A 22,407-nucleotide genomic window follows, 5' to 3' on the forward strand; every position below is an offset into this window, starting at 1 on the left:
TTTCACGACTCCATCATGTTTCAATCTTGGCCGCTGTCACCAACGTTCCCACCTGTTCTCGACCTCACACAGGTGGCAGCTGTTCGACTCAGTGTCGCTACCAGGATCCAGATTAGCACCACTGCATGTTCAAGTGCTTACAGCTTCTTTTGCCCCGGAGCTGTGTTCAGACGCCTCCACGACTGTGGAGGGAACAGGGAAAACCCGCTGTTAGCGCGTTTCGCCCAATCTACGCGCTGTCCTTCATGATCTCCAGCAGGCATTTCCCATCTAGAATTCCATGGCAGCGTCGTACATGGCGTTAATTGAAGTCCTGAAATAAGGTATGAGTACTATATAATGACAGCCTCGCGCAATCTATTCCGGATATCCAGGTCACTCAGCACCGGAACCACATACATTCGTTTCTTTTTAAGCCTCCCCAGCTTATATTCACTCGCTTCTTCAGTCGCTTCCATTCTCATACGCAGGACCGTAGATTTATCCAACCTTTCACAATGAAGTACATTGCTGCTGCTCTTGCGTTCGCCACCGCCGTCGCCGGCCACGGCTACGTCAACAACGCCACCATTGGCAACAAGGAGTTCACCTTCTACCAGCCTTACCAGGACCCTTACATGAGCCCGGCCCCTCAGCGCATATCCCGTGAGATCCAGGGCAATGGCCCGGTCCAGGACGTGACTTCCGCCGATATCCAGTGCGGCGGTTACACCGAGGGTGGTATCGTCGGCTCGAAGCCTGCTGCGCTTCACGCTGATGTCGCCGCCGGCTCCAAGGTCGACCTCTACTGGACCATCTGGCCCGAGAGCCACGTCGGTCCCACCGTAACCTACATGGCCAAGTGCCCCGACGCCGGCTGCAACAACTACATGCCCGGTAGCGCGTACGTGCCCTTCCCCTCCCATCCACATACCTACCACTAACATCCCGCAGCGCCGTCTGGTTCAAGGTCCAGCAGGAAGGTCGCCAAGGCACCTCCAACACCTGGGGCGCCACAGTCACCATGAAGGCTGGTGGCGTCGTGTCCTACACGGTTCCCAAGTGCATTCCCTCCGGCAACTACCTTGTGCGCCACGAGATCATCGCCCTGCACTCCGCCTACTCGTACCCTGGCGCACAGTTCTACCCCGGCTGCCATCAAGTCAAGGTCTCCGGTGGCGGCAGCAAGACGCCTTCTGGTCTCGTCAGCTTCCCCGGTGCGTACAAGGCCACTGACCCCGGTATCACATACGACTCGTACAAGGCCCAGACTTACACCGTCCCCGGCCCTGCGCTGTTCACCTGCTAGATGGATTATGCGGGGAGACGAGGCGAGAGATGAGTTCGCTGTAGATATTCGATCTGTACATACTTCAAGCCGTCAATGCAATATGCATCTGCCACTATCCTTCAATTTTGCTGATTACACATATGACATCGATGAGTGTTGCGTGTCATCACCGTTCGAAGCCATTTCAGCTTCACCCAAGACGCAGAAGTCCAAGGCCATTCGCCACCTCCACTCACGGCGGCCCAACAACGACCTCACTCACAGAATCCACCCTCAACCCCTTCCCCATCCCCTCCTCCCCAAGCCAATCCTGCTTCCGCAACCCCCTCCCCACCCCACTCATCCTCAGCCCCGGCACCTCCCTCCCCACCGCCGCATGCCCGCCCCGCACACTAAACGCCCTGATCCCCCGCGCCCGCAACACACTCGTCGCAACCCGCCCCGTGTCCCCCGCGTAGCACACCACAAACACCTCGCGGCCGGCCAGCTCATGCGCGCCGATGCGGTCCGGCGTGAACGCGGCGCTGAGCTCGCGCCACTGGGCGTCCAGCACGGCGGCGTCGGCGAAGGGGGACGGCGTGCTGCGGTCTGCGCTTCGTAAGGGGAGGTTGTAGGCGCCTGGGACGTGGGAGGCGGCGAAGTCGGCGGGTTTGCGCAGGTCGAGGAGGGTGGCGCCGGGGGTGGGGTGGGTGTCGGCGAATTGGGTGAGGGCGGTGGAAGGGGTGAGTTCCCAGGATGCGTCGTAGCGGTGCGAGTCGACGGCGGCGAGGTTCTGGGTGAGTGGTTAGAGGGGGGGTTTAGAAGGGGGGTTCAGAAGGGGGGGGCGTACTTCATTGTGGATAGGCGGAAAGGGCGCGCTGCCCAGCTTGTCGAAATACTCGTCTACGTATTGGTAGGGCAGATCGCAGCAGATGAAGGCGCAGTTGATGATCCCATACGGGCCAGCGAGTTCTCCGAGAGTGCCTGCGGCTTTGCGCTTACCGAGATGAGTGAGCAGTCCTGGAGGGTTTAGTTGCGGTTCGAGTACAGTATGCAGGAGTAGACCAGGTACCTTGCAAGTTGAAACCTGACGATGGCCCGCAAATCAGGCCCTCGCGGCATAGCTTCAGCGACATGCCGAACGCGTCCACAGAGCCGACTTCCTCGATCGCGTCGACGGAGTCGCGCCAGGGGAACTCCACGGGGCTGAGAAGCGCGAGCGAGCGTGGGCCGGGCACTCGGTCGCCGGCTGCAGTGCAGACGCTGTGTCTATGTATCAGCAGTGCCTCCAGATGTTGTGGCGATAACGTACCCCAGTCTCGTCACGGAAGGTTTGGCGTGCTTGAAGTACTGTCCAAGACCGGTGCTTGTGCCTGATGTACCCATGCCTGCACAGATGACATTGATATGGGGAAGCTGTTCATGGATTTGTGGGCCAGTCCACCTCACATGGGATTGCCAGTTCTAAGAAACTCATGGTTAGACGATACTTGACGATGTAATCCAGGACTTACTGCATCGTTCTCGTACTGGTTTGCATTCAGAACCGACGGATCCTGCTGAGCGAATACTCTGGCTCGATGAATTCCACCACGTTCGTCGAGCGGCTCTGGCTGCGATGGTCCGCCGAACAGTGTCCTATCTAGGTATCAGTCGAGTGTTTGATTCAGAAACGAGAGTGTGTGCTCGTACACGTTAAGGCCGAAGAATTGCATCAGTCTGAGTTTTGCTGGTGAAGTCTTGTTGCTCAGAAAAGCGCGTATGTCTTGTATACCATGATTGATGCGCGAAGCGAGCGCCAGAGAGATGACAGTGGAGCCGGAGCTGTATTCGATGACAGTCTTTGACTTGGCTGGGTCGACCTCTTGTGCCAACATGTTCAGTGCTGCGGCATTCGTCAGCATGTAACAATTACAACCTGACAATTCTCGGTGTGGTTTTGGCCTACCTGGCATGATCTTGACATTGTTTGCAGGATGCATGGACATCATCTTCGCGTGTATCCTCACGCCATCGTCATAGTATGGGTTAAGAGATCGTGGAATCTCAACAAGAGGGAGCATAGGCTGACAGTCCGGATCGAAGTAGTCCCGCATAGAATTGGGGCCTGAATAGGCGTTCAGGTGGTTTCGTTCAGCCATGGGGTCGAGATGAGACAATGGGCGTGATTACAATGGTTGTTTCTGCTTTACGGCAGGCGAGGTACGCTCTCATTTTATCATTCATCCCTTGGCTCTGCACATCATCTTAATTGCGTCAAGTATCGTCGAAGACGCATGGTCACGACTAAAGTCTATGGGTGGCGCTGGAGCGGGATCTCTGATAGGCCCGGGATTGATAATTCACTGTTTTGTCATGCGTATAGGTGGTGACTTGCGGCAATTCCACATTGTGCTGGATACCAAGACAGATGATCTCATGGTGAAGCGAAATCTCGTGATAGACGGGCAGCTGGCGGCACTCTAGGTGCTCATCGGATGTCACTCCATTCGTGCACCCATACGTGTAGAGCAAACTTCGGAGGTCGACCACCCCTTTGAGAAGGTCCTGTTTGATGTAGAGATCGGCAATGCACGTAACTTCCTCCTCGAGGCTACCTCCGGAATGAACTTATTGGAGGGAGTGATGTTGTTCTGGTGGTTACAAGGCATTGAGCACATTGTTGTCTGCCAAAGCCGAATACACTAGTGCTGTTTAGGTTAACGGATCGACCCCTGTGAAGCAAGCTTACGACTCCTTCCTCGCCTGTCTCGTTACTTGTATGTATCTCTGGTCAGAGATTTTACTGCAGCAGCACCAGAAGTTACTCGGAAAGACGTTGGAAGTATATTCCAGCCGCTCACTATAACAAGTGCTCGATGACGCCTGGTGACAACTCCGTCACGACATGGGATCTTCCACTACTCGATCATCAAGGTACCAGCCACGCTCTTGGCCCCAAGCTTCATTTCAAGCTTGGCTCAGAGCTACAGCTGCCGCAATGCGTAAGAGTACCTTGACGCCGAGATACCATGTTGACTTCGATGCATGCAATAGCGGGACGACGTGACGGCGTAGAAGCTCGTAGCAAGCAATTGCAACCTTCAGAGCCGTCCATTTTGCTCGGCAAGCTGAATCTGCCATCTGGTCTCTGATTCGGTAGCCGGCCGGTGATTCCAACGGCCGTTGAAGCATGCACGCCGGAAGACTGACAGGTCAGCAAGACAAGATTCTGGTGCCTTTAGTGGAACTTACCACACCGCTTTTAGGACTGCCGTGCGGCTGTACGTCCGCTACCGCGTCTAGATCTAGTGTTCCATCATGTCACATTCTTTGTATATCTCCGCATGCCCTCTATTTCCGTCACCTCATTCGTCTCACTTCTCATCGCACTGGAACCGTCAGCAATGGCCACAATGAAAACCGACCCTCCAACCATGGTGCAAGATCCAGAGATCGAGCCTCCTGCCCCAGTCAAAAGCGAGCATCCCTCCGTCACCAGCGAGTCGCAAAACGACCCTCCAGCATTCAACGAGCAGACCCACTACGTCCCAGTCAAAACCATCATCACCGTGCGCCAGACCGCAGTACCCCCCTCATTCCCCACTAACAACCTGACCAGATCTTCCTCGCCTGCGCCAGCGTCGATCTCCTCGCACTAATGGACCAGACCACGCTCGCCGCCAGCCTGACAATCGTCAGCCGAGACCTGGACGCAAGCTCAGAAAGCGCCTGGATAGCCGGCGCGTACTTTTTGACCTCGACGTCGTTCCAGCTGCTGTACGGGCGCCTGTCTGACATCTGGTCGCGCAAGGTGCTGCTGGTGGCTGGTATCTGTATTTTCTTCTTTGGGTCGCTGGCGGCGTCTTTGGCGACGTCGTCGCTGCAGCTCATTGTGTTTCGGGCGTTTACGGGCGTGGGGGGCGGGTAAGCTATAGAGGCGTTAGGTTGTGTGAGTTTGTTCTGATGATTCTAGGGGCTTGATGACGGTGGCGCAACTTATTGTCAGTGACATTGTGCCTTTGCGTGAGAGAGGGAAGTACCAGGGCATACTTGTAAGACGTAACGATTATTTGTGAGAGACAGAAGCTCACTATGTAGGGATCTGTTGTTGCTCTAGCGAATGGCATTGGGCCTATAGTTGGTGGTGCAATCGCCTCTCAAAGCCGTGGATCTTGGTAGGCTCTTCCCAGTGATTTGTACGAGTCTGTACTGACTGGAATGTAGGAGATGGATTTTCCGCATGAATTTGTTTCTCTGTGTGGTCACTACTGCCTGCGTTTTCTTGTTCATGCCTTTGAAAAAAGTGCATGGTAATTGGAGACAGTGAGTACATGCGGCCGTGCAGGGGCATGACTAATACCTCCAGTAAACTCGCTGCAATCGACTTTTTTGGAGTCTTTCTGTCATTATCTGGGTCTGCGTTGCTTGTGGTAAGGTCTGTCCCATTATCACGCTGTCCTTACTGATTGTCGTAGCTTGCGTTGACGTGGGCTGGCGGCGAATACGCCTGGGCATCTGCCCATGTCATTGCGACCTTGGTTTTGGGCGTCGTCATTATGCTCTGTTTCTTACTGTGGCAATGGAAAGGCACGAAGGTACCGCTTGTAACAAGTAGGTCTGCAATGTCCGTTTTTGATAGTAGCTGACGATGCTAGTGGACATCTTCACTTCGAAATTGGTGAACGGGGCTATGGTGACGATGTTTGTCAACGGTTGGAACTTCCTGGTCCAGGTCTTCTATATTCCGACATTCTACCAGCTCGTGTATGGGTATTCAGCTGTTAAAGCGGGAGCACTCCTGTTGCCTATAACGCTCACGCAGAGTAAGTAAACTGCTACAGTCTTAGTTTCTCATGTGCTAATTAGTCGACAGCTCTGTTTAGCACGTTGTCTGGTCTCGTTGTACACAGAACGGGCCGTTACAGAGAGTGTCTCCTTGTAGGCTGGGCAGTGTGGGCGATTGGCCTGGGTCTGCTTTCCACGCTGGACAGCCCCTCGTTAGGAAAGCAGATTGGGTACGGCTTGCTCGCGGGTCTTGGGCTGGGCAACACGCTGCAACCGTCACTGATCGCAGTGCAAGCCGGCGTTGAACGGAAGCATATGGCAATCGTCACGTCTTTCCGTAATTTCATACGCAATCTCGGAGGTACGATTGGTCTGGCCGTGGCTGGGACGATTATCAACAACGCTGTCCGTAGAACGCTCACACCATATGGGCTGTCGAGATCAGAGATACAGTTATTGCTCGATTCCCCAGAAAGGTTCAGCGAGACGGCTGGTGACACGCGCACCGAAACGTTAAGACTGGCGCTGTCAGGAGCCTACCAGCGGGGGTTTAGGATAATCTTCATTGTGGGGGCAGCGCTAAACGCGCTGGCATTCGTCGCGGCTTGGTTCATGATACCGCACGTTGAGCTTGCAAGAGCCGATGATGAGAAGCTGAAGGAGGAAGGACGGCGGTGGGATGCCGCGAAGAGCCAGAAGGGGAAAGCCTGATGCTTTGTGACACAGTCGGGCAGACAGGGAAGGAGCCGGCGCTTGATTGTGGCCGTCACATGCACGACTGTATTGTTGCTTCTAATGCTTCTGCAATTCGAGATGATGCGGAGTAGTGCGGTCGTAACCTTGACGCACAGGACCCGGGGAATTATTACTCATCCACGTCGATCTTAAGCGTGCCTCCGCATGCGTCCATGCACGCGCTGGGCACTCGATGCTGTCCGCAGACCTTTCCTACGACCACACAGAACCCATATCTATCGGAGTGCGCGGGTAGAACCCTGGAAGTCGAGTGGAGCAGGCCAAGCACTAGATTGGAGTCGTTATCTTTGCCGTTCCTGCGTGCGTGGCTGCCGTTTGATCCAGGCGAGTGTCTGAGCTAACGCCTCTCGCTGACGCGCGTGAGGGTAAACGTCGGATCAGTCGCGACGCATCCACCGCCATGAGCTCGTACCCAGCTCCTCCAGATCAGGACGCCCCTCATCCTTACGCGCCGATCTACCCACAGCACCCCAATGCACAGCTGCTCGACGGCCAGCCGCCGCGCGTCGTGCCCTACCCAGCGCCGCCCGAGGCCGGCTACCCTAAACTCGAGAACATCAACGAGGTGCTGCAGGCCCAGGCCCTCCACGCGAACCATGCCCTGACCGATCCGCGTCCGCCGCCCGGGCAGGCGCCGATACCGCCCATGCAGCAGCCGCAGCAGCCACAGCAGCAGCAACAACAGCAGCAGAGCAACAAGCCGAACCGCCTGCGCAAGGCGTGCGACTCGTGCAGCATCCGCAAAGTCAAATGCGACGAGTCGGGGCCGCCGTGTCGCGCTTGCTCGGCCCTGGAGATTCCATGCACTTTCGAGCGCCCCAGCAGGCGACGGGGGCCGCCCAACCGCCACGCTGAAGCCATCAAGAAGCGCCGTCTAGAGGATACAAGCCCTACCGTGGCCCATCAGTCGCCGCAGTCGCCCACCAATGCTGCCCATGCCCTGGCCCAGCTGCAGTCGTCCAACCCCACCCAACTCTCTGCCGAGTCCATATGCCCTCTCAGCACCATGAACTCGCTGATCGACGACTTCTTCACGTACATCCACCCGCTATGCCCCTTCCCCCATGAGCCTTCGTTTCGCGAAGCCTGGGCGCGCCGCGAGGACTACTCGAATCCGTCATTCCTCGCTCTGCTGGCCTCCATGATCGCCGCCCTCGTCTCGTCGTTTCCACGGAAGCCCCGTCTACACCTCAAGACGCAGACGCGCCACGATTACCCTTCGCATCTGTCGCTGGTGGACAAGTGCCGCGAAGTCTGTGCCCAGGCGCGAGGTCCCGGCTATCTGGACCGCCCTGGCTTGAATGTGTATGATGCCTGCACGAGCTACTTCCTGGGTCTGACCGGCGCCTATGTGTTCCAATGGCGTCAGCTGCGCCTCTACTTCGCCGAGTGTCTGACCATCATTCGCTCGCTCGGCCTGCACAAGGCCCAGGAACAGGGCTACACACATCTCGGAGCCGTACCAAGTGCATGGGGCTCCAACGGGCCGAACCATGATGGCACACGCGACTTCAAGTTGGATTACATCACTGAGCAGATTGGGCGAAGGGTGTTTTGGACTGTCTTTGTGGGCGTGCGGTATGTTCAAAATGCATGTGACGTCATTCACGTTTTCTGACCATCGAGTAGGACAATACAGCAGCTTGGTGCATCGTTCGGCGAGCTGACAATTGCGCCTGCTACTTCAACAGAACCTCTGCCGCCGTTGCCTGTTGAAGTGGATGATATCCACATCTTCCCTGATGAGATACAGACCCAGCAGCCCGGCGTTGTCCCGCTGATCACCGGCTTCAATGTCAACATACGCATTTTCCTATCGTACTCCTCACTCTCCACCGCTGAAATGGCGTTTGGCATGGACGAGGTGTTCGATTGGGATCGTCAGCAGCGCATACTCGAACAAGGTTTGCATCGCTGCAGGCAGATCCTTGATAATCTTCCAGATGTACTGAAGGTTCAGTCTAAGGATGCGCAGGAGAACCTTGCACAGCCAAAGCAGCAGTATTTCCCGCCTCTGCCAGACTTCGACAGCATGCGTGACCCTATCTCAAATACCTTTGCTGCTGGGACACCGGACGTGCGACGTTACGAAATCCAAAAGGCCAACGTGTATGCTAGTCACCTAGCTACACGCTCCTACCTCGTGGAGAAGTATTTCTCCCTTCAGGAGAAGGCCAAGGCCAAAGCGCAAAGTAATGTCCATAGCTCCCCAAGCGTGTTGTCGACTGGATTGGACAGGTTTGTACCCAGTTCTTTGACAGAGGCTGAAGCCCTCGAAAAGATCATGGCCGATGAGCGTGAAGCTGTCGTCAAGGACCTGCTGGTGGTACTCGGCAGTATCGATATGGTCAATATGGAACCGAACGGTGATTCATTCGTAAGTCTACTTCTCGCTCAAGAGATTATATATTCCCTTCAGTGCCGATGATCGTAGCTAACGTTTTGCACAGACTCAAAAGATCCGCTCAATCGCGAGTACATTATTAGAAGTACCGACAGAGAGGCAAGGCAGCGTCGCTCAGCAGCATCAGGAATACCTATACAAGTTCCTCGAAATCCTCAATAAGCTGGAACGGGCTAGTCCCGAGGCGAGCGATCCGAATGCCAACATCGACGAAGAGACGGAGCTGAGACTTTGGGCTGATCTCCGGGACCACCAATTGAAGTTTCAGGAGCAAGGTGGAGTTTACGGGTTCTCATAGTCCCTGGAGGACAGATATAACTCCCGTCCCAAGTCGGTCACGGATCACTGTTCATAATCAATGACCTTCTAAATGGCTCCTCGTTGAGGGAGCTACTTACGAGTCATTCGCGCATCGTTCGCGATTGGACAAGATACTGTAGGACTATAATTATCTTTGTATCAAACTTAGCTCAATCTGAAATGTGCTATATTCGGAGTATAGGTAAGAATCCACCTCGATGGCTTTGATCACAAACTAGACGAAATCGAGCAGTTCAATCATTCAAGAACTTGCCTCAGGCCAACGGTTCGATTCAGATACCGCAAATCTATCAGCTGCAGATTTATACGTCGCGTACATACTGCGTACATGGCAGGCTGCCTTCATCTCTAATGATATACAGACACGCGTAGAAAATCTGCCCTAGAAGTCTTTACGCCGCATTACATCCATGATCGTACACATCAACACCGTCCCTCTACGGCACAACCACAACCCCCAAGCTCGCCGCCTGCCCCACAACACTCCTCGCAATCCCTTCCAGACTCAATCCCGATAACCTCGTCTCGCTGTGCTTGATCTTCGCAATCTCATACACATGCTTCAAGCTGACCGTCCCAATCGTGCCCAGCACCGCATTCCCGACCGTCGGACTGTTCGCGCTGGTCTTGCCCTTCTGCCCATCGTGATTATTCAGCGGACCCGGTACATTGCCCGCGCCGCGGATCTTGCTCTTCGTGGGCGCGACGCCCGCGGCGGAGAGCAGCAGTGTCGCGGTGGGCGGCGTGCGCAGCTGGAAGTGGAACGAGCGGTCCGGGCGCACGGTGATGCGCGCGGGGATCGGGGTGCCTGGGTTGTAGTGCGCGGTGCGCGCGTTGAATTCCTGTGCGTGTGAGTGGAGGCGCGCAGGCGTGGGTGCGCGAGGGGACCGACTTTGCAGAAATCCATGCTCTTCACTCCTTTACTTCCCAGCGCGGGACCGACGGGCGGCGAGGGGGACGCCTGGCCCGCGCCGACTATCAGCTTGACGATTTGGTCTTTTGATATCGCTTTCTTCGCCATTGTGTTTGGTGGTGATGGGGTGCTATGCTGTCAATGATGCTGGTCCGCGATACAGGGTGGAGAAAAGTTTTGCCGGGTTGATGTCAAAGTAGCTGTGAGCTTTAACGCACACTTCTTTCACACTTGGAAGCAATTGGTGGTTTTCCGGGTCTCCTCCGTCTTTACTACGATACAAAAGTGTCGACCCGGGACAATGCATCAGCATCACCGCCAACCACGTGATAGCGCGATGCCAAGAGAACGCGTCGCGACTGGCGCCTGCCGCCACTCGCCCGCGCCAGTCAACATTTTTACACAGCATCTGTTACTCTTTATCTTTGCGATTTAATTCCACAATGTACGTATTCTGCGACAGCGACGATTCAATGGAAAACTAACCACAAACAGGCAACGTCCCAAAGCTCTCAAGACGGGCGAATGCACCCCCGCGAAGCCTGTAGTGCGTCTGTACGGCACTACACCGCAATCCACAGAACGCCTGCACAGACCCTTCAAGTGCCCCGGGGCTGCAACATCGACACGATTATCGGAGAAGCCTACAAGGAAAAGACGGAAGGTCGATTATGCTGGCGCCGATGGCGAGAACGAGGTCGACAAGCCATATTCCAATGATGATCGGTTAGCGCTTGCCACCCGCGATATCAATCGATTTCCAGTGTTCAAAGCAAAGGATAAGGAAACAGCGTTCAGAGCAAGGTTCACTGTTCCTATGCTAGTCAAAGACACAACATCATACAATGCCAATCGACCAGCGCCACTTCTGGGTATGCGGCTAGGCGCTGTGTTTGTTGCACGGCCACTGCACGATCCGAGTGGGGAGTTTGCTATTGTCTTGTATGATCCTACCGTCGACGACAAGCCTGCTCCGAAGGAAGAGGTGATTCCGAAGATGAGCCAGGAGGAAAGGAAAGAGATGGACACGCCGGTAGTGCACAAGAGTCTCGCCGAGATTCTCGGGTTAAAGAAGAAGGTCGACGAGGAGCGACCACGAGTGCCAGTCGTAATCGACCCACGGTTAGCCAAGGTCTTGCGTCCGCATCAAGTCGAAGGTGTGAAATTCTTGTATCGAGCTACGACTGGCTTGATCGACCCAAACGCGAATGGATGTATCATGGCTGATGAAATGGGCCTCGGCAAGACACTGCAATGCATTGCTCTCATGTGGACGCTGCTCAAGCAGTCCCCCGACGCTGGGAAACCCACGATTCAGAAGTGTGTAATTGCTTGTCCTTCCAGTCTGGTAAGAAATTGGGCAAACGAGTTGGTGAAATGGTTAGGTCCAGATGCTATTAATCCTTTCGCCATCGACGGCAAAGCCACAAAGGAGGAGCTCATCTCACAAATTCGCCAGTGGTCCATCGCATCTGGCCGTGCTGTGGTTCGACCCGTTCTTATCGTCTCGTACGAAACGCTTCGCCTTTACGCCGACGAGTTCGGCCAGACCCCGATCGGCTTGCTGCTCTGTGACGAAGGGCATCGATTGAAGAACGGAGAAAGCCAGACATTTACAGCGTTGAACGGATTGAATGTGCAGCGACGTGTCATTCTCTCAGGCACGCCCATCCAGAACGATTTGTCTGAATACTTTGCGTTGCTCAATTTCGCAAACCCCAACTACCTTGGTACGCGAATGGAGTTCCGTAAGAAGTTTGAGATTCCCATCCTGAGAGGCCGCGACGCCGATGGCACAGATGAAGATCAGAAGAAGGGTAACGAGTGCCTCAAGGAGCTTCTGACGCTGGTCAACAAATTCATCATCCGTCGTACCAACGACATTCTCTCCAAGTACTTGCCCGTCAAGTACGAACATGTCGTATTCTGCAACCTTGCGCCTGCTCAGAAGGATCTCTACAACCACTTCCTCCAATCGCCTGAGATCAAGATGTTGCTGAGGGGCAAGGCTTCGCAGCCTCTCAAGGCTATTGGTATGTTGAAGAAGCTCTGCAACCACCCTGACCTTCTCGACCTTCCATCAGACATCCCCGGCTGTGAGGACAAGCTTCCGGCAGACTTTGTCCCTAAGGATGCTCGAGGACGGGACCGCGATGTCAAGGTCTGGTATTCTGGCAAGATGCTTGTGCTCGATCGTATGCTCGCGCGCATCCGCGCCGAAACGAACGACAAGATCGTCCTCATTTCCAACTACACACAGACTCTTGACGTATTTGCCGCACTCTGTCGCTCTCGCGGTTACGGAAGTCTTCGACTTGATGGCACAATGAACGTCAGCAAACGTCAAAAGCTAGTGGACAAGTTTAACGACCCCGAGGGTTCCGAATTTGTCTTCCTCCTGTCTTCCAAGGCGGGAGGCTGTGGTCTCAACCTCATTGGCGCGAACCGACTCGTGTTATTCGACCCGGACTGGAACCCTGCTGCCGACCAGCAAGCCCTTGCACGTGTGTGGCGTGACGGGCAGAAGAAGGACTGCTTCGTCTACCGGTTCATGACGACTGGCACGATTGAGGAGAAGATCTTCCAGCGCCAGTCGCACAAGCAGTCGCTCTCGTCTTGTGTCGTCGACTCGGCAGAGGATGTCGAGCGTCACTTCAGTCTCGATTCGCTACGCGAGCTGTTCCAGTACCGAGACACGACTACGAGCGACACGCACGACACGTTCAAGTGCAAGCGCTGTCGCAAGGAGGATGGCCGCCAGGTTATTAAGGCCCCGGCTATGCTGTACGGTGATACGAGTACGTGGAACCATTTCGTCAATGATGGAGCGTCGGGGCCGCTGGGCAAGATACAGGATCTTCTGCTCAGACAGGAGACGGCTGAGGGCTGTAATGAGGTTAGCGCGGTGTTCCAGTACATCAGTCACTAGTGTGAATACTTGGGTAGCGATGGAGTTTGGTGCATTGCATTGGCGTTATAGCTGGGTTTTGATAGAGCGTTGCATTAGAGCGCTTCCACACATCAACGTGGATTCAACATTTGGCTACGGCTTCGAATGCAAGAATTCAATTCAATCCTTCATGTCACTGCAGAGTTGTTGTCTAGTGTTTTCATTAAGGGTGGATTAAGAATTTGTTCCATAACGATGGGTATCTAGCTCATTTCACATCATCCCTCACAGACTTGAAACTACACACTCTGACCGCGAAGCAACCATATTACTCTTCACTCCTCAATCCCCTCTTACCTCACAATACCATCCACAGCGCCCCCATCTACGGGCGCCTTCTCGCCAAACAGCGTACTTGTCCCGCCCCTGACCGCACCCTCTGGAATCGGATCATCGTTCAGATCAAACAGCTGCGGAAACGGCTCGACATCTGCCCTCAGCACATTCTTCTTCAAATACCACGGCAGCTTCTTCGTATAGTACCCCGCGAACTCGCGATTCCCGACCGCAAACACGGTATCCAGCTCCTCGAGCGTCAGATTCTTGGTCTCGGGGAGCAGGAAGTAGCAGTAGACCCAGCCGAAGAAGTTCCAGGCAGCGTACCAGCCAAACGCGCCCTGCGGGGTAAACGCCTCGACGAGCGCGGGCCACGTCAGCGACAGGATGAAGTTGAAGCCCCAGCACGTCGCGGTCGCGAACGACATGCCGATGTCGCGCAGGTGCAGCGGGAACGCCTCGGCGCTGTACGTAAACGGCACGGGGCCCTCGCCGGGCGAGTACACGGCCATGAAGGTGTAGATTGCGGCCGCGATGGAGCCCAGGCGTTGCGTTGTGGGGCGCAGTTCGCCGTCGACGAGTTCTTGGGGGAGGAAGAAGGAGAGTCCGCACCACAGCAGGCACAGGCCCATCAGCGGGAAGGTGGTGAGCAGCAGGTTGCGCCGGCCGAAGGTGTCGATTGTGTAGATGGCCGGGATCGCGAAGAGGAAGTTGGTTATGCCGGTGCCCATGCTGGTGAGCAGGGCCTCGGAGCGGGAGAAGCCGGCTTGTTCGAAGATGGAGGAGGAGTAGTATGCGATAACGTTGACCTGGGAGGGTTGTTAGCTGAGTTTCAGGGTAGCGGTCAGGGCACACGTACACCGCAGAACTGCTGCATGAACATGACGAAGAAGGACGACTGCGCGGCGCGGCGGTTGCGGCGCACGGTGAAGAACTCCTTCCACAGCGACCTGCCCGCACGCTCGGCCTGTTCGACTTCAAGCAGCTTGTACGCGTAGTACATGTCGCGCGTGGCCTGGATCTTGTGATTGCGCAAGCGGCACAGGGCGTCGAAGGCTTTATCGAATTTGCCCTTCTCCATGTACCATCGGGGCGACTAGCAGGGGTTAGATGTGTGATGCGGGGGGTGTGAGAGCCGACTTACCTCCGGGCAGAAGTACACCTGCAGACACACGATGAGCGGGGGAATCGAGGTGCTGGCCAGCATCCAGCGCCACTGGGAGCCTTCGCCGAGGACGGTGGTGTGCTGGAAGGCGACGGAGACGACAAACCCCAACATGATGCCGAAGGCAGTCCACATTTGCCACATCTTTCCATGAGTTAGATGGAGTCTGGTAGTACTCGTTGTCTTGTGAACTCACCATAGTCAGTGCGCCTCTGATGTTCTTCGGTGCCGATTCGGCAGCGTAGACAGGCGTAGTGGAAGACTTCGCACCCACGGCGAAACCCAGTGCAAATCGCGCGAACAGAAGGTTGATCCAGCTAGAAGACGTCAGGATATTGCACCCACCCACGGTTTCCATAACTTACTTGTTCGCTGCAGCCATCCAGATGCCAGTGATGAACGAGATGATGCAGGAGATGAAAATCGTTCCACGACGACCAAAGTAGTAGTTCAGCGGCGCATTGCTCCAGCACCCGATGAGCGCCGAGCACAAATACGGCGCACCGTTGAGCAGACCCTGGAGCCAGACGTCCGTGATGCCGAATTCAGTGAAGTAGAACAGCTGCGCGCCATTCACAGCAGTCTGGTCCATGCCCTGCACAATCGCGGAGCCTGCGCACAGCACTACGAGAAAGTACAGCATGAACGGCTGCGACCAGCGGCTTGCCTGCTCTTTCCGGAAGATGGCCTTTTCCTCTTCGCTCAGCTGCCCGACGTACTCGTACCCGTCGTCGCGCTGGCCCATGCGCGCGATCAGCGCGCCCTTGCGGAACGCATCCTGGTGCTCGACAAGGCCCTTCTCGACACACCACGCGTCGACGTCAGCAATGACTTGCTGCTCCGAGAGCCCCGCAAGGGGGTTCCGCAGCTTCGCCGCGACGGAGGCCTGGCGGGCGGTGTGAGACTGGTAGCCCGCGGGGGCGGCATGCTCGGTGTGGTAGGCCGAGTTGAGATCGGACTTGCTGCTGTTGCCAGACAGCGAGACGTCCGGGTCGGTAGCCTCGATGTCGGGGTTTTGTTTCGCCATTATGGACACGGGAGCAGATCAGATCAAGAGATACACAGAGGGCTGGGGAGTAGAGTGCAGCTGCTTATATACGTGGGTCCGGCGCCCCAGCTTTTCTCCGCCCAAATCCCGTGGCGCTCAGCGACTTCATGGGCGCTTTCTCCACACAAAGCACTGGCGTTGGCACATGTAACCGTACGTGAGATCAGGCATCGGGGTGTCCATGCCAAGCGGAGGACGTCGCAAAACGGCGTGGGAAAGCACTCTCAGCAGATGTCATAGTGGATCCTTGTAGGCTGTTGGCTTTGCTGGGCGGGATGTAGCATGTACTTGGCGGCGGAGTGTGAGGGCGGGCGTTAGCGTGCGGTGAGAGGTCAAGGGCCTGCATTCGCGGAGGGCCTGATGGTTCAGCCGCATGAGGGCCAATGGGAGTGGTCCAGAGTGCAGAATTGGCGCTTACGGATTGTTGAAGGAACGGTCGATGACGGTGGTGGTGCTGCCTTGGCTTTGCGGCTCTTGGACGGGGCTTGTCCACTGGGCGGGTGAAGATCGATGCCCGAAGTGGCATTCCGAAATCACGTGTCGGTAAAAGCATCCGATTGCCAAGTATATCAGCACGCGACGTTACCATGCCTGGGCTCTTTGACGTGGGATTTCTGCATGGCCACACATCGGTGAGCTGCTGCATGCGGCAGTCATGAGGGTGATCTGGACGGCAAACGGCTCGTCCGTTGAAGCGGTACTACACCACGCGACAAGCACATGAGATTCCCACTCCTGTTCTGATGATTTTGGACCGTGTATGGAATAGAGTGTCGCAACTCTTCAACTGAATATAATTAGAGCGTTAATTAGAAGACATGTGATAGGATATCTTGGAAATGAGTCTACCTCCCAGTCCACCGTCTTGCCGCAACGCCACGAAACATACCTACCAAAGAACGACATCACTGGCCGAACCAGCCTCCTTCCTCTTCCTCGTAAATCTTGACCTTCTCGGCGTACTCCAGGATGTTCGAGTGGATCGTCTGGTTGATCAGTTCGCCGCGCCCACCAGCAACCTGCAGGATGAGATCGTTCAGTGACGACCGTCCAAGAATATCCACATGATCCGCTGTTTCTTATTAGCACACGATCGCACTCTGCGCAATCTGCAGACTCACCAGTATTGGGCCCGCCCCTAGGGCTGAACCTATCAGGCTCGTGCTTCATCTCGAATGTCTTGACCTGCACACCTGCAGGGTTGTATCGCTTCATCTTCCACCCCTTGGCACACATATACCCGGAGCTTAGCAGATTGACAGTTCCATCGCCTTCGCCCATCACCACGCCGTGGTCGACTCCTCCATTTCCACCGCCACCTGTTGGCTCACCGTTCGAAGCCGCAGTGTATCCAGTATCTAGTGTGACGTTGAGCCCAGACAGCGGATCCTCATCACTGCGGTAGTAGTATGCGCGCTCCGTCTCCTTTCCGATGCCGTAGAAGCAGTATATCTTCAAGCTGGGGGCAAGCGGAAGGCGCGTCTCCAACGGGTTGATCCACTTGGCCGGGATGTGCTGGTTGTCCTCGACAACTTTGGCGGTATGGGCCACGCCATGGGAGTAGGAGCTCTGGATCATGGTCTTGAACCAGGGCTCACTGTTCTTGAAGAGGAAGGGTAGAGAATCTTCGACTGTCAGGTTTTGTGAGGTCAAAGGAGTTGTGTTGTTGAGGTCGCGAAAGCGGATGAAATTTCCATAGGAAACATTCTGACCCGGTGCGTCGTCCGGCGCGCCGGTGTGATCGCCCCAAACCGCATTACCGCCCAAGGGAAGCATGGAGGATAGGCCAGGCATGGCGCGGAAGATCTCAGCGCGCTCGTAGCGGGACAGGAAGCGCTCGAGGCCGTAGACAGCAAACGCGTTGAGTTGCGCTGTATCCTTCATCTCCCCGCTAAGGACCGCAGGCATGTCTTTCAAAGCGCCCAACATACAGCCAGAGATGTTGATCCAACTGTCAATGTGCTTCTCGACCCAGTCTTTTCCGCCGTTACCGTACCCCTCTGCTTCGACCCAGTGAAGGAAGTAGTACAGCACCTGCGAGCCCATACTGTGGGAGAGCAAGACAGCCTTCCTGTCAGAGACGACATTGGCTACTTCGATGTGTGACTTGAGACGAGTGAAGTACTGGTCGCGGATCTCATAATTCATGTATGTCATGCGCCAGTCGTAAGCAGCGGTAAAGGCATTGCTGGGATCGTAGCCAATGGTGGCGAGGTTCTCGAGGATTTTGTTCCAGATCCAGTAGCCTGTGATGAAGAAATCGGCCGCATCGAACCCTTGTGCTGCTCGCAGCTTCACGCCTGGCGGATCGAGACCGGTGTCCTTATCAAGCATGATATGCCTCTTCCACCCAGGCTTATCGAGAACCAGGGCGCGCATCATAGTCCACGAGCCCCATAGTCGCTTCCGGAAGTACTGCCTTGCGCCCTCCTCTGTGCTCCACGACTCGAGGCCAGTCGAGATAACGCCGGGGATCATGATGACCGGGTGCTGGGCGCGAATGCCCTGCTCGCGCGCGTGCATGCCTATAGCAAAGGAATCGTAGTTGACGGCATCGCGCTCTTGTTTCTACACGGAGAACTTGGTCAATCAGCGCTCGTCCAACTAACGTGCGACATGTGCGTACCTGCAGCTGCTGTGCGCTTGTCACAAAGTTGGCAGGCAGAGCTTCCATCAGGGTCTCCAGATTCATGCCCTCTATGCTCTTCAAATCGAAGAGATCGTTGTTGCCTGCAAAAAAGGCTGCAATCACCAGGCCGAACACGCCGCCCAGGCCGAACACCCAGAAGTTCTTTCTCTTGCCATGCTTTCCCTTGCCTTTCTGTAGCGTATGCAGTTGCTCGGCGGTGATGACGCGCAAATTTGATGGTCGTCCGGAGGCATCTGGTGCAGGCGAGGGTTCGCGGGAGAGCTCTGGTGACGTATCGCCGCCGCCGCCAAAGCGACGTCTCAGAAAAGACATGGTGATAAGCTCGCGGCGTGCTTCTCAGGGTCTGCGCTGGGAGACGGTTGTGCAGAAAACAAAACTCTAGCACATGCAAGCTCCAAGCTTCCGAGGGCGCCGGTACATATGCATGTGATCGGCGTCTTTCAAGCCCAACGCATTCAGCCAATCGTGTTGCACCGAGGCCGCTACGCTACCGCTTGGAGGGTCGACGGAGTCCGCTGCGCTCTGCCGTTCCGACTCGGAACCCGAACACTCTGACGTCCCATTGCTTGCCCGTGTGTGCTGCGCGTTATGGCTGAGAGAGAACCTGGCGCGACTCCAGAGACGACTGACCTGTCATATGCCCAGTACGAGGGCACGCAGGAGGAGCAGTATCTGCCCTCCATACGCCAGCTGATCGGCAAGGACCTTTCCGAGCCCTACAGCATCTATGTGTACCGCTACTTTCTGTACCAATGGGGCGATCTATGCTTCATGGTATGTCACCCTCGATGATCATAGAGGCTCTCGCTTATAACTTGTCAGACACTCGATAAAGACTCCAACCTCATAGGCGTCATCATATCCAAGCTTGAGCCCCATCGCTCCGGCACCTACCGCGGTTACATCGCCATGCTCGCCGTTCAGGAATCCTATCGCGGGAAGGGCATCGCCTCAAAACTGGTTAGCATGGCCATTGACGCCATGGCCGCCCGGGACGCAGACGAGATCGTTCTGGAGACAGAGATCACGAACACCGCGAGCTTGAAGCTTTATGAGCGCTTGGGCTTCCTAAGGAGCAAGAAACTACATCGCTATTACCTCAACGGTAACGCTGCATATAGGCTGATATTGTACCTGAAAGAGGGGACAGCACTGAAACGACCAGAGGGTGGGTATGGTCATGAGTTGGACCCGGGAATGCCCGACATGCATCGGATAGAGGAAGCAGGTATTATCATGTGAGGTTGGAGCGACCATGGACGAGCTGTCATGGTGTTTGCTGCAACGCAGTTCTACGTAACGAGGACAATGATTAACGACCAGACGGCCAGATCTTTTTCATACACCTACTCACCTAAGCTGTACTCGGATATATTACATAATCCAGCTCTCAGCGCAGGTTGAGGACTCCTTGACTTTCGGTGATGCGCGTCGATACTGAGGTATTCGTAAGCGATCGCACGAGCTCCCTGGAGGCTGCTGGTGTATTCAATGCACTACTCGTTACTCCGTGTGCATCTCCCGCATCCAATATCCCTTTCCAACCCACTTCACGCCCTCCCGAAGATGTTGGCGAAGCGGCAGGAAGATAATCGTTCGCACACCGCTGACATCCTGCAAGAGAGCACAGGGTCTGCGGTGGTGTGTGCATAGTCTGCATGCGGTCCGCTCCTCTGCCAAACCGGAGGGTATGTGGCCATCGACTAGGAAACTTTACGAATGTCAGTGGATACCTCTGCTTTGCAAGTGCTTGCTTACCTAAGAACACATGTGGACTGGTTAGGTGCCATCGTCTCATACATACTATGCTTCGCCGTTGGAATGTGCCTGAAGAGTTCTTCGGCAAAAGTTGCGAGCAGATCACTGGGGATTTGAACGCTTCTCTTCAAGGAAGCACCACAACCCTCCCAGGATACAGAGGCATCCGATGCGCCCACCCAGCATGCAACTTCGTGTATAAGGTAGTCTTCGCGTACAGTCAGTCGGTGGCGAGACTCGGGCCGAGTTGCTGCTGTCGCCTGCAATACTGTTTGCATTCCTTGAGGCTGACGCATTGAGAAAGACGGTGTCTTGTTCGGAATACCTGCAGAAAAGCAGACGGAGCCTGATCTCGTATAGTTGTCTTGACTTGGTGGCATGGACGAAAACCTAGGCATTCCAGGCGTGGAAGTCAGTCCTACATCTCCAAAGCCAACATCCGAGCGCATCCAGTCGGGCAACTTGAGTAAAGCTGTAGTTGTCTGTACTTGAGGCCGAGAATCTCCGGCTCCCAATACATTGCTTGTACTCATAGCCCGACCCGCCCGGAGCGCTGAAGGCACAGCTCGGCTGTTACTCACAATCGACTGACTCGAGTCTCGTCTCGTAGATTTATTGGTGGTAGCAGGTAGAGAGGCCCGTATAAGGGCCGAGGCCTGTCCGAGGTCGATTTGAGGGCGCTTCGCCGGAATGCCTGGTGCACTGTTATCAAGCCCCTTCCGTTTCAGCACAGGCTGTATCTGAGAGGCTCCCAATGGGGTGTTGTTCGATCCGGTTTTATTGTTTCGCTTTGTTACTGCCAGTGGTGCCTCATACAAATCACGGTCCGGGTCAGCCTCGAGAGGCGTGGATAAGATCATGCGAGCTCGGGCTGGGTTCATGGTGTCAGTGCCGGCAAATGATCGCTTGGATGATGTGGCGTTCTGTACATCGTTGAAAGCCTGAACGAGCTTCTCGTACTTGGCAGCCCTGACTTTTAGACCCTCAGGTCCCAGTACCTCAGACTGAAGCTCAGCATAGATGTGCTTGCTTCTGAGCAGATCTCCAATTTCCGAAGCGAACCCGACGAGACCTTGAGAGCCCTTGAAATCACACAGTACGTCTCGAATCGTGCGAAGATCCGAGACAAACTGCTCGAGCTCTCGAGGTCCCCCTACGTTGTCAACAAGCATTTTCATCGTGTTCGTCTGGGACATCAAGGCCGACAACCCACCCGCTTCTCCGACGAGCGATCTGAACATGTCGGCCTCGATGGCTTTTGTTCTCAGGCCCTCACGACCAGCCTCTGCCTGCAGCTGGTCGATGGATACCATCGAGCCGCCTGTAGAAGAGAAGCCTCCAATGACCTCGATGTATGCGGAGGCTAGGTCTTGGAGCTCGCTGTGCTGACGCTGAAGTTTCTTGAAACGATCCTCGAGCGTGGAGTATTCCAAGAAGGACAGTTGCAGTTCACCTGTACCCAAGTGAGAGAAGTAATGTATAACAATAGGCATTGACTCACTACGAAGGGAATCAGCATCGCTCTGCTGGCCATTGGTTTCCCCATGGTTGATCGCCTTGGGCGCATCTGCGATCAAAGGTGGAGGTGAGGACATGGGCTCTGTCTTCGCCAGCGAGTCGCATACGATCTCGCTGGGCACCTGTGACTGGTCATCGGCGGCCATGTTACTAGCCTTTTTGGGCGTTCAAAGATTCCGCGTGCAGTGAGTGGAGCGTTGTTGGGTGTACGGTGAGAGTGTTTCGACAAGGTCCAGTTGTGGAAATGAAGGGACCCTGTGTTTACATTATGACTAACCAAACAAACAAAACAGGAAGTCGCGACACCGACGGATACTTTATTACTCAAGATTGCAATGGCAGTGAGGCTAAGGTACATCAAGTGGCAGTCAGGCTTTATCTTCCGCCGTAAGCAATCGCGTAAGGGGAGGATATGCAGTGCTTGTGACAACATCATGAAATGAAACCATAGTATTCGTGTTGTCACGTTCCTTACCCCAGAAGAAGGTAAAACACTCCTGACATATCGCTTTATCGAGCCCGGTCCGGCTTTTTCGTCTACGTTTTCCCAACTCTTTTGGCGTGGCTGCCCGCTCTATCGCTACCATGGGCGTTCATAGGTAAGAGAACGCGGGATTTACGACTGCGATGAA

General features: G+C 55.2%; 10 protein-coding genes across 10 annotated transcripts; 5 read left to right on the forward strand and 5 right to left on the reverse strand.

The window, feature by feature from the left end:
* The first annotated feature begins 273 nt into the window (after positions 1-273).
* C7974DRAFT_14303 (glycoside hydrolase family 61 protein-like protein) lies at positions 274-1,381 on the forward strand. The gene is made up of 2 exons (XM_046135638.1): positions 274-883; positions 934-1,381. Exons 1-2 carry the CDS (start codon positions 498-500, stop codon positions 1,286-1,288), a joined length of 741 nt encoding a protein of 246 aa, XP_046002848.1. The 5' UTR covers positions 274-497; the 3' UTR covers positions 1,289-1,381.
* Positions 1,382-1,502: 121 nt separating this feature from the next.
* C7974DRAFT_439357 (tryptophan synthase beta subunit-like PLP-dependent enzyme) lies at positions 1,503-3,390 on the reverse strand (the record flags this gene model as incomplete). Its single annotated transcript, XM_046145276.1, has 7 exons — positions 1,503-2,042; positions 2,100-2,269; positions 2,322-2,512; positions 2,562-2,713; positions 2,764-2,887; positions 2,942-3,134; positions 3,198-3,390. The coding sequence occupies 7 exons, from the start codon at positions 3,388-3,390 to the stop codon at positions 1,503-1,505; spliced, it is 1,563 nt and encodes a 520-aa protein (XP_046002849.1).
* Positions 3,391-4,635: 1,245 nt separating this feature from the next.
* Positions 4,636-6,818, forward strand: C7974DRAFT_459826 (major facilitator superfamily domain-containing protein; the record flags this gene model as incomplete). Its single annotated transcript, XM_046146119.1, has 9 exons — positions 4,636-4,800; positions 4,851-5,155; positions 5,205-5,283; positions 5,330-5,406; positions 5,456-5,554; positions 5,598-5,661; positions 5,707-5,842; positions 5,887-6,054; positions 6,105-6,818. The coding sequence occupies 9 exons, from the start codon at positions 4,636-4,638 to the stop codon at positions 6,725-6,727; spliced, it is 1,716 nt and encodes a 571-aa protein (XP_046002850.1). The 3' UTR covers positions 6,728-6,818.
* Positions 6,819-6,834: 16 nt separating this feature from the next.
* C7974DRAFT_14361 (uncharacterized protein) lies at positions 6,835-9,812 on the forward strand. Its single transcript, XM_046135651.1, has 3 exons — positions 6,835-8,350; positions 8,402-9,149; positions 9,223-9,812. Exons 1-3 carry the CDS (start codon positions 7,173-7,175, stop codon positions 9,472-9,474), a joined length of 2,178 nt encoding a protein of 725 aa, XP_046002851.1. The 5' UTR covers positions 6,835-7,172; the 3' UTR covers positions 9,475-9,812.
* C7974DRAFT_14358 (ribosomal protein L11, N-terminal domain-containing protein) lies at positions 9,724-10,852 on the reverse strand. Its single transcript, XM_046135649.1, has 2 exons — positions 10,390-10,852; positions 9,724-10,339 (listed from the first exon to the last, which is right to left on the reverse strand). The coding sequence occupies exons 1-2, from the start codon at positions 10,516-10,518 to the stop codon at positions 9,935-9,937; spliced, it is 534 nt and encodes a 177-aa protein (XP_046002852.1). The 5' UTR covers positions 10,519-10,852; the 3' UTR covers positions 9,724-9,934.
* Positions 10,678-13,454, forward strand: C7974DRAFT_348788 (helicase swr1). The gene is made up of 2 exons (XM_046139416.1): positions 10,678-10,855; positions 10,906-13,454. Coding segments are annotated over exons 1-2 (2,436 nt in total). The 5' UTR covers positions 10,678-10,853; the 3' UTR covers positions 13,340-13,454.
* A 199-nt stretch (positions 13,455-13,653) lies between these two features.
* Positions 13,654-15,828, reverse strand: C7974DRAFT_299700 (MFS sugar transporter-like protein; the record flags this gene model as incomplete). The annotated part of the gene is made up of 5 exons (XM_046137765.1): positions 13,654-14,445; positions 14,496-14,732; positions 14,781-14,945; positions 14,998-15,118; positions 15,167-15,828. 5 exons carry the CDS (start codon positions 15,826-15,828, stop codon positions 13,654-13,656), a joined length of 1,977 nt encoding a protein of 658 aa, XP_046002854.1.
* Positions 15,829-16,611: 783 nt separating this feature from the next.
* Positions 16,612-18,877, reverse strand: C7974DRAFT_382907 (phospholipid:diacylglycerol acyltransferase-like protein). Its single transcript, XM_046140720.1, has 3 exons — positions 18,476-18,877; positions 16,971-18,417; positions 16,612-16,921 (listed from the first exon to the last, which is right to left on the reverse strand). Exons 1-3 carry the CDS (start codon positions 18,809-18,811, stop codon positions 16,755-16,757), a joined length of 1,950 nt encoding a protein of 649 aa, XP_046002855.1. The 5' UTR covers positions 18,812-18,877; the 3' UTR covers positions 16,612-16,754.
* A 107-nt stretch (positions 18,878-18,984) lies between these two features.
* Positions 18,985-19,832, forward strand: C7974DRAFT_14392 (acyl-CoA N-acyltransferase). Its single transcript, XM_046135659.1, has 2 exons — positions 18,985-19,273; positions 19,322-19,832. The coding sequence occupies exons 1-2, from the start codon at positions 19,088-19,090 to the stop codon at positions 19,739-19,741; spliced, it is 606 nt and encodes a 201-aa protein (XP_046002856.1). The 5' UTR covers positions 18,985-19,087; the 3' UTR covers positions 19,742-19,832.
* Positions 19,833-20,172: 340 nt separating this feature from the next.
* On the reverse strand, positions 20,173-22,141 carry C7974DRAFT_14371 (uncharacterized protein). The gene has a single exon (XM_046135653.1). The coding sequence runs from the start codon at positions 21,919-21,921 to the stop codon at positions 20,254-20,256; it is 1,668 nt and encodes a 555-aa protein (XP_046002857.1). The 5' UTR covers positions 21,922-22,141; the 3' UTR covers positions 20,173-20,253.
* Between the last annotated feature and the right edge of the window lie 266 nt (positions 22,142-22,407).

This window comes from Boeremia exigua (genome assembly GCF_020726555.1).
Source record: "Boeremia exigua strain MPI-SDFR-AT-0100 chromosome Unknown C7974scaffold_1, whole genome shotgun sequence".
In the NCBI taxonomy this organism is placed as follows: domain Eukaryota; kingdom Fungi; phylum Ascomycota; class Dothideomycetes; order Pleosporales; family Didymellaceae; genus Boeremia; species Boeremia exigua.

What these genes read in the sequence shown, in the direction of transcription:
- C7974DRAFT_382907 (XM_046140720.1), bottom strand. Translation starts at nt 18,811, where the DNA reads ATGTCTTTTCTGAGACGTCGCTTTGGCGGCGGCGGCGATACGTCACCA. An exon ending in CAAGCGCACAGCAGCTGCAG is followed by an intron (nt 18,418 to 18,475) that starts GTACGCACATGT and finishes TTCTCCGTGTAG; the next exon opens with AAACAAGAGCGCGATGCCGT. An exon ending in TAGGGGCGGGCCCAATACTG is followed by an intron (nt 16,922 to 16,970) that starts GTGAGTCTGCAG and finishes AATAAGAAACAG; the next exon opens with CGGATCATGTGGATATTCTT.
- C7974DRAFT_14361 (XM_046135651.1), top strand. Translation starts at nt 7,173, where the DNA reads ATGAGCTCGTACCCAGCTCCTCCAGATCAGGACGCCCCTCATCCTTAC. An exon ending in ACTGTCTTTGTGGGCGTGCG is followed by an intron (nt 8,351 to 8,401) that starts GTATGTTCAAAA and finishes ACCATCGAGTAG; the next exon opens with GACAATACAGCAGCTTGGTG. An exon ending in AACCGAACGGTGATTCATTC is followed by an intron (nt 9,150 to 9,222) that starts GTAAGTCTACTT and finishes CGTTTTGCACAG; the next exon opens with ACTCAAAAGATCCGCTCAAT.
- C7974DRAFT_14392 (XM_046135659.1), top strand. Translation starts at nt 19,088, where the DNA reads ATGGCTGAGAGAGAACCTGGCGCGACTCCAGAGACGACTGACCTGTCA. An exon ending in GGGGCGATCTATGCTTCATG is followed by an intron (nt 19,274 to 19,321) that starts GTATGTCACCCT and finishes ATAACTTGTCAG; the next exon opens with ACACTCGATAAAGACTCCAA.
- C7974DRAFT_14371 (XM_046135653.1), bottom strand. Translation starts at nt 21,921, where the DNA reads ATGGCCGCCGATGACCAGTCACAGGTGCCCAGCGAGATCGTATGCGAC.
- C7974DRAFT_14303 (XM_046135638.1), top strand. Translation starts at nt 498, where the DNA reads ATGAAGTACATTGCTGCTGCTCTTGCGTTCGCCACCGCCGTCGCCGGC. An exon ending in AACTACATGCCCGGTAGCGC is followed by an intron (nt 884 to 933) that starts GTACGTGCCCTT and finishes AACATCCCGCAG; the next exon opens with CGCCGTCTGGTTCAAGGTCC.
- C7974DRAFT_14358 (XM_046135649.1), bottom strand. Translation starts at nt 10,518, where the DNA reads ATGGCGAAGAAAGCGATATCAAAAGACCAAATCGTCAAGCTGATAGTC. An exon ending in AGAGCATGGATTTCTGCAAA is followed by an intron (nt 10,340 to 10,389) that starts GTCGGTCCCCTC and finishes TCACACGCACAG; the next exon opens with GAATTCAACGCGCGCACCGC.